At 40.6% G+C, this 7,950-nt stretch overlaps 1 protein-coding gene across 1 annotated transcript; it reads left to right on the top strand.

The window, feature by feature from the left end:
* The first annotated feature begins 48 nt into the window (after positions 1–48).
* On the top strand, positions 49–4,736 carry dclre1a (DNA cross-link repair 1A (PSO2 homolog, S. cerevisiae)). The gene is made up of 9 exons (XM_061810309.1): positions 49–901; positions 1,518–2,426; positions 2,614–2,747; positions 2,837–2,955; positions 3,144–3,287; positions 3,356–3,501; positions 3,603–3,757; positions 4,025–4,166; positions 4,391–4,736. Exons 1-9 carry the CDS (start codon positions 541–543, stop codon positions 4,552–4,554), a joined length of 2,274 nt encoding a protein of 757 aa, XP_061666293.1. The 5' UTR covers positions 49–540; the 3' UTR covers positions 4,555–4,736.
* The last annotated feature ends 3,214 nt before the right edge of the window (positions 4,737–7,950 follow it).

Genomic DNA, 7,950 nt, shown 5'->3' with positions numbered 1-7,950 from the left:
TTTTTTTACATTTTAAACCACTATAATTGCTCAATCCCTTCTTTTGATGTTAAGTAGACTGATTCTGGTTATATTAAGTAGATTGTTGCGGTAATTGGTCGTCACAATGAAGTCCAACATCAGCTTTTAACAAAAGAACAACCGATTGAAATAAACATTTTTTAAAATTACATGTTTTTGAAATCATATATAAGCACAGATTTATTACTTTTCTGTTTACATCTACTTTTGAACGATTTCGGGCACCAAGCAAATTGTTGAAAGTGCTGTTACGTTCGAAGCAATTCATTTACTTAATTTAATGTAGCACGGTGGCGGTAAGTGCTTCACTCAACCCGGTTCAAATTTCAACTGTCAACAATGATACGCCGTTTTTCTAAACTTGGAATTTTTACATCACGATTGTCGACATTGGTTATCCGGTGTATTTTCTGTTACCCGGGGAGTGTTCTTACGCGTTAGTTCACTTGTTATTACAAGTGATTTAGACACGTCGCGTAGCGTTGGGTGACGCCCGGAAGGCTTCACTTTTTCCTCCAAATGCCCACGGAGACCGACTCTGAAAGTGATATTTGGGATTATAAACCTCCCGTGAAGAAAAAGAAGAAACGTGAGTCGTCGTCTACAAGTAGGAACGTGTCTAGGAGAAGATGCACGACGGAGAGAAAGCCATGCAACACTCTGGATATTACAACTACTCTAACTGACGTCCCTGCCGGTGTAAATATTGGACAATGTGATCCCAGCTCGTCCTCGCTTGCTAAGGAGGCACAAAATGTTGACAGTGAAGCCAAGGAAGACTATTGTCCAATTTGCCAGATGCCATTCTCTATTTTACTGGTGCAGTCACAAAGATGGCATGTTGCTGAATGTCTGGACACGCCAAGTGACACTTGCCAAGGTTAGGGTTTTACCTGATGATGCCTTCAATCCTGCGTGGATTTCACAATATTGCATATGTTGACTGCGAATGCTTGTGTGACCTTCATATAATGACAACCTACAAAGTGCACAAAGTTAAAGCCTTTCAGTCATAAATACACAGAGTCTCAAACTTTATCCACCAAAAACAATATAATCCAACTAAATGGCATAGAAACATAGTCCAATTTTTTTAAATTTACAATGCAGTACTTGAAAATTAAAACGTACTGTAATTTAGAAGTATAAAATCTTACAGAACTGGCTGTAAAAAAAAAAAAAAAAAGAACTAACCTCTTATATTCTCGGAAAGACTTGCTTATTTATGTGCTTAGGCCAGAGCCATGTCTAATGTAAAATTATGAGTTTGATGCTAAGGAATCATTGATGGTAGGAGCTTCTCATTTGGTCATGCATTGGCTCGTCCAATAGAAAAATAGTGCCTTTTTTCGGCATTTAAAGGGTAATATAATCCTTTTTGCGTGGGTCAATTCTTGTCTTCATGGTTTTCACGAGTCTCCACCAATCTGAAGCGTTCAATGCAGCATAGCTTTTGCATTTTCGTCATTATAATTCTAGTGTTCTCCATCCGGCAGAATGTCCCGATGGTCTCCAGTGCTCGTCTTCTATTCCTAACCACTACAAGAAGTTCAACCACACGCAGTTGGCCCACGCTCGAGCCAACGGCCACGTCACGTCGTTCGACTCCCAGGACAGTGAGCACCGCACTCCTCCCCGCGATGCCCCTGGGGACAACGTTGGCACGACGCCCTCGCCGCCACCTTCCCAAGCCACCAACGGCCTCCTGCTGCTGCGCTCGCCAGACCCGCACGACATGAAGAAGAAGAAGGGTTGGTCTCCCCGAGGCTGCTCGTCTTTGACCTCCTCGCAGGGAAGTAGGACAGAGACGGCGGCGAATTGGGACGTTCTCGTCGATCCTGACGGCGAGGAGCTCATATCCTACTCGCCTCTTTCGGCGTTCCCCGCAGAGATGGACGCAGTTCGTAGAGACGGTTCTGAAGATGAAAGCTCCCCGGTTCTCTTCAGCGAAGACGAGACGCCTTCAGGTTTTATGGATACCCTCAAAACCACCGGTAGACTTGACGACATCTCGTCAACTGCTGGTGAAAAACTTCGGTCTCCCCCGAGGATGGTTTTGGAACGCTTGAAGGAGACTCTTCAAGCGTCTCAGAACAGTACGGTGCTTGCCCGGAAGGCTCCAAGAGAAGCGGGTCGAGGATCCGGACTCAAGCAGATGGACATTGGAGTATTTTTCGGCCTCAAAGCATTAAAGGTGGAGAAGAAAGCGGAACCTTCCGTGAGGAAATGGAAGAGGAACGTGGCTGGAGACGCAGAGCGACCCGGAGAGGGTGCGAGTCCCGGTGGCAGCAAGGTGGAGGCCGGAAGCTGGCAGACCAAAGACAGGAGACGCAAATGGTGGAACAGAGAGAACAACGGTGGAGAGGAACAAACGCGGTCTTGTCCCTTTTATAAAAAGATTCCAGGTTAATCACCTCCATTTTCTGCTTCTTGTTTGAATTTCTCCAGCATAACTTCCTCTTCCATCGCTTCCTTTTCCTAGCATAATTCCCACTTCTTCATCAGCAGTTTTTTCCTCAATTTGCAATCATCGCGTCTTTCTATTTTGCCACTATAAAAATCCAGTTTCCTCGCATTTTTAACATCACTCAGGCACGACGTTCGCCATCGACGCTTTTCAGTACGGCGCCATCGAAGGTGTGACCGCCTACTTCCTGACCCACTTCCACTCGGACCACTACGGAGGACTCACCAAGAACTCCACACTCCCAATATACTGCAACAAAGTAAGCCACGACGGCAATTTCTGCGAGGATAGATTGTGTCGTGCAAGTTGTGTGTGTCTCAATACTTGATGTGGTCGCTTGCTGTCCAGATCACGGGCAACCTGGTGAAGAGCAAGTTGAAGGTGGCGGAGCAGCATGTGCACATCCTTCCGATGAACACCAGGGTGAGCGTGGACGGGGCGCAAGTCATCCTCCTCGACGCCAACCAGTATGTGATCCTGATTCAATTCTATGACTTATTTCTTCCTCTTCTTCTGTCAGCGTAGCTTCGAGCAGCACTCTCATAAGGGATTCAAGCGCTGCTTGTTGCTTTTGCATGCACTAGTGACCTTGCGAATGTGTTTTGAAACTGAAGTGGGAATAAAAGATAAAAATAAATAAAACAGACTTTTTCAGTTGTCCAGGAGCGGCCATGTTGCTGATCTCCTTGCCGAACGGACAGACCGTCCTCCACACGGGCGATTTCCGAGCCGATCCCTCCATGGAAGCCTACCCGGAGCTTCTGGGGTGCCGGGTGCACACTCTCTACCTGGACACCACGTACGCCACGCTCTCAATTTCGCATTGTCCGATAGGCGATCATCTTGTTAATCACGTGCTCCTCGTAGGTATTGCAGCCCGGAGTACACCTTCCCGAGACAAGAGGAAGTCATCAATTTTGCGTCCAGCACCGCCTTTGAGTTGGTGACGCTGCACCCCCGCACCCTGGTGGTGTGCGGGTCCTATTCTGTGGGAAAGGAAAAAGTCTTCTTGGGTGAGCGTCCAGCTATTTTTGTGGCAGAAATGGCAATAAGCCGGGGGCAGCCTCGCAGGAACAAACAAAGAAAAAACTCAGCCGATGGGATTTCTTTGCAGCCTTGGCGGAGGTTTTGGGCTCCAAGGTGTGCCTCTCCCGGGACAAATACAACACCATGTGCTGTCTGGAGTCGGAGCACATCAAGCAACATTTAACCACAGACTGGAAGGCGGCCAGGGTCCACGTGCTTCCCATGATGCAACTCAACGTCAGAGTAGGAAAACATCATACACAAACATAATCACAATGAATATTTTACGTCATGTCCTCAGCAGGCGTACATTAAATTTAATGTACATTTTATCAATAAGTTTGCTTGAGTTTTCTCATTGAAAATAAAAGTGGATCTTAACTAAATGTGTCTTCATCTGTATTTGTAAAATTGTAATTCTTCACCTGTTGGAAAGCGGGACAGGAAACTTTTTTTTAAAAATGATTTTAAAGCCAGACTTCGCTGGTCAAAAAATGTGTCTCTCCACAGAAGCTTCAGCAGCATCTGGGAAGGTTTTCCGGCCAATACGATCGTCTGGTGGCCTTTAAGCCCACCGGGTGGACCTTCAGCCAGCAGACGGCGTCAGTGGAAGAAATTCAGCCTGTCGTCAGTGGCAACGTCTCAATCTACGGTCTGGACTTTTACTTCTTTAGCATTGCTTCCTCTTCCTCTTCCCTTCGTTCATTATGATCACCAGAAAAGTTTACTCTTCTTCCATCATCAGCATGGCTTCTTTCTTCCTGTCTAGTCTTTTTTTTTTTTTTTTTTTTTTGCAACGAAACATCAATATCAACATCATATTGATTCCCGATTTTGCTGAATGACCAAACTTTTTTTTTTTCTTTCTGTCTACAGGGATTCCGTACAGCGAGCACAGCAGCTTCTTGGAGCTTAAGCGTTTTGTTCAGTGGCTGCGACCACTCAAGATCATTCCCACGGTAAACGTTGGTCGCTGGGCAGTGAGGAAGGCCATGGAGAAGCACTTTAGCGAGTGGCTTGGCAGTCACGCAAGCGTTTGAAAGAAATCATGTCACATATGTCTTATTTTATCCATCAAAAATTAAATGGAAAAAAAAAGGATTCAATAAGCCATTCTGTGCAAGGATAATATATTTGAAATACAGGATGTTGCAATTTTCATGTATATTTTTGTGTATTATTTTTATGTTCTCTGTCTAACAATAAAAGTTTTGAACTTCCACCTATGAATCCTGCTGAAATTTCATTTCTTTGTATATCTTTGTGATAGTAGATATGAGTCTAACAGTGTCAGATTTTAATACTATACCTCCGCACAGAGCACTTTGTGCACTTGCTTTTGAAGTGCCTCAAAGTTGCTGCGGAACCAGCCTTCTATGTCCAAATGACAAGACATTTTTAGACTCCCCAAATAAATATAATTTACCCAAAGGGATCAGTTATCACCTCATTTCCTCACGCCTCACTCAAAATGGAGGAAATGATTCATTAAACAGCAATTTGGCAGAATATGAGCAGCTTTAATGGGCAATTCAGGTTTCTATTTTAGCAGCACGTTGGCGGACAAAGTACACAAGTGAAAAAAAAATTATAAAATAGGGATATATATATATATATATATATATATATATATTTATATATATACGTACATACATGGTGTGTATTACGTAGACATACAGATATATGTGGTGTTTGTGTATTTCGATCACCTCTGTCTTGACTTGAGCGGCATCTTAGGAGGAGACTTGAACAAATAACCACATCATACCACAGTCACTTCGCGAACACCTGCAAGGGTGTAACATACACAATCATAATATTTTTGTATGAATGCATACTGGAAAAATTATGAATGCCTTTTTTGTCAATAAAAGATACACGATAAAATCTGCACCTCTCCTCGAGATTTGTGCATGTTGACAACTGGAACGTTTCAACAAAATTATCTCTTTAAATGTATTAGCCATCACTTAAAAATCACTTTAATATTAACTATTGTTTATATTATTGTCAGTCAAAAAGTGCTCACTTTGGTATGGTGAGATGTCAATCGTGTGGTCGATCCCTGCAACTATGTGAGGAGGTCCCACGTCACTGTAGGCCCCCACTGACGACAGTACAGCTACAAAGCAGGACAGCAGACATAGAGACTGTACATACATGGAAATGTATTGAAATGTTGATGTTCACATGACAGATGATAACGAAAAAAAATTCTTTATTGCTAGAGAAGAGCTGTCTGGCTTCCAAGCGACCAGGGGGCAGTATATTACAGCCGTACAGACGCTCGACAGCTGCTCCACCGTTTTGATTTTTATTCTTGGCGCTTGATAAACGGCCCAGTGTAATTTTTCAACTGTAAAAGTGACCACTGCTTTGATTAATGATTATTGCAAGGGGTATGTGTAAAGACATTTAAGATGGACTGATGAAAAGTAGGAAACTGTTCTGTGCAAATGGCTTGGGTAACTTACACATCTGTGAAGGCCCCATTACTGCTGAAAGGTACCTACAGGTTTTGCCATCAAGACAACGTCTTTTTCATGGACGCCCTGCTTATTTCAGCAAAAAATCAACCACACCATTATTACGCACGTGTTATTACAGCATGGCTTTGTAGTAAATGTGTATGTACTAGACTGGCCTGCCTGTAGTACAGACCTGCCTCCCATTGAAAACGTGGGGCGCGTTGTGAAGTGTCAAATACGACAATGGAGACCCCGGACTGTTGAACGGCTGAGGTTGCACATTAAGCAAGAATGGGAAAAAAAATTCCAACTACAAAGGTTCAACAATTAGTGTCCTCAGCTCTCACACGTTTATTGAATGTGAAAAGAAAAGCTATTGTAACACGGTAGCAAACAGGATCCTGTCCCAGATTTTTTTGGGAATGTGTTCCATCCATAAAATTCTATGTTGATGATTATTTGCTAATTAGTTTGAACATTAAATATATTGTCTTAGTAGTGTATGCAATTAAATACAGGTTGAACATGATTTGAAAATCATTATTTTTGTTTTTATTTGTTTTGTATTTGTTTAACATCCAACTTCATTAGAATTGGGGTTGTGTCATTAGCCCATCTATGGCTTTTTTGCATGGTGTGTTAGCATTAGGATAGCAGATTAAATTAAAGCTACGTAGTTTTGTCAATATTTTGTTGCAAGTCAAGGCAAAGGAAAAAAAAATGTTTTTAAATATATAAATTAGCCAAGCAACAGCTTGTGTCTTGAAAAACTCATGTCAGGTCATTTGTAATATTTTACCACTGTATTTAATCAAAAAAGTTAAATGTACCTGTACATTTTTTTTTCATTTTACATGATCTTTTTTATTTTCAATAAATAAATTGACAAATGATTCAATATAAAATGTTAAATATCTATGTACAATTGTTGATATTACACATACTTCTTTCATTATTCACAAAAAACAACTAATTAAAAAAATAACCTAATTGAAAAAAATACATTTTATGTGCATGGTGTAGGACAGTATGTGGTGCTACAAACTACTCAGCTCAGACAATAAATTCATGTTTAATACAAGAAAGTGTTTACATAAGCATTCTTCGGTTTGTATTTTTTTTTTGAACAACTATCTTGTCTTGACAATTTAAACTGGTTTAAATTATATGTTTGGTTAATTCTAGTATGCATCCAAATTCTTTCAAATAAATTAATGAGGACAACAGCATTTAACCCCACAAAGCATTTAAACCCCTAAAGAATATAAAAAAATAATCTTTTTTTTTTTTTTAAAGTAGCGCTAACATTTCTTTTGTCAACACGTCACTGATCAGAGATCCATGTGTCAAGTCGGATCAGTATTTGGGATTGAGTTTTAAAACAGCAAGACTGTCAGATGGATCGCACTTTGAGCACTTGAGCATGCGATTTTCTGTTGAAATTCTAAACAGACTGATTTAAAAAAAAAAAACAACTTGTGAGAATGAATGTGGCAACATGGAGTAAGTGTATTGTGTGGTTCACACTTGCCATTGTTTATAGCTGCCTTTTGTGATTGACACAATGATAAACACAAACAACTGTCTTTTGTTGACTATGTCATAATACATGTTCTATTTTTATACAATTAAACAGCAATTGTGTGTGTGCGTATGTGTGCAAGTATGTGTTAAAGGCACAATTTCGTGGCATTTCGAACAAGCTTTTTTTCATTTTATAGTTGAAAATGAGAAAAGCCAATTTATTTACTATTTCATTTTTTAAAAAAAATCATGGGGTAGTGGCTAAAATAAAATAATTGAATGTTTAATTTCTACTTATTGTGCTCAACATGGCCATAATTATTTATATGATCAATAAAATGCAATTTATTTACTTCATTTAATTTTCAACATGAATTACTTTAAGTTGTTTTTTTACTATTCTGAACTGTGCCAAATTGAGACAAAATTGTTATACATTAAAAA

This window comes from Syngnathoides biaculeatus, chromosome 22 (genome assembly GCF_019802595.1).
Source record: "Syngnathoides biaculeatus isolate LvHL_M chromosome 22, ASM1980259v1, whole genome shotgun sequence".
In the NCBI taxonomy this organism is placed as follows: Eukaryota; Metazoa; Chordata; class Actinopteri; order Syngnathiformes; family Syngnathidae; genus Syngnathoides; species Syngnathoides biaculeatus.
The sequence above is the reverse complement of the archived record's forward strand: the minus strand, read 5'-3'. Positions and strand labels throughout refer to the sequence as shown.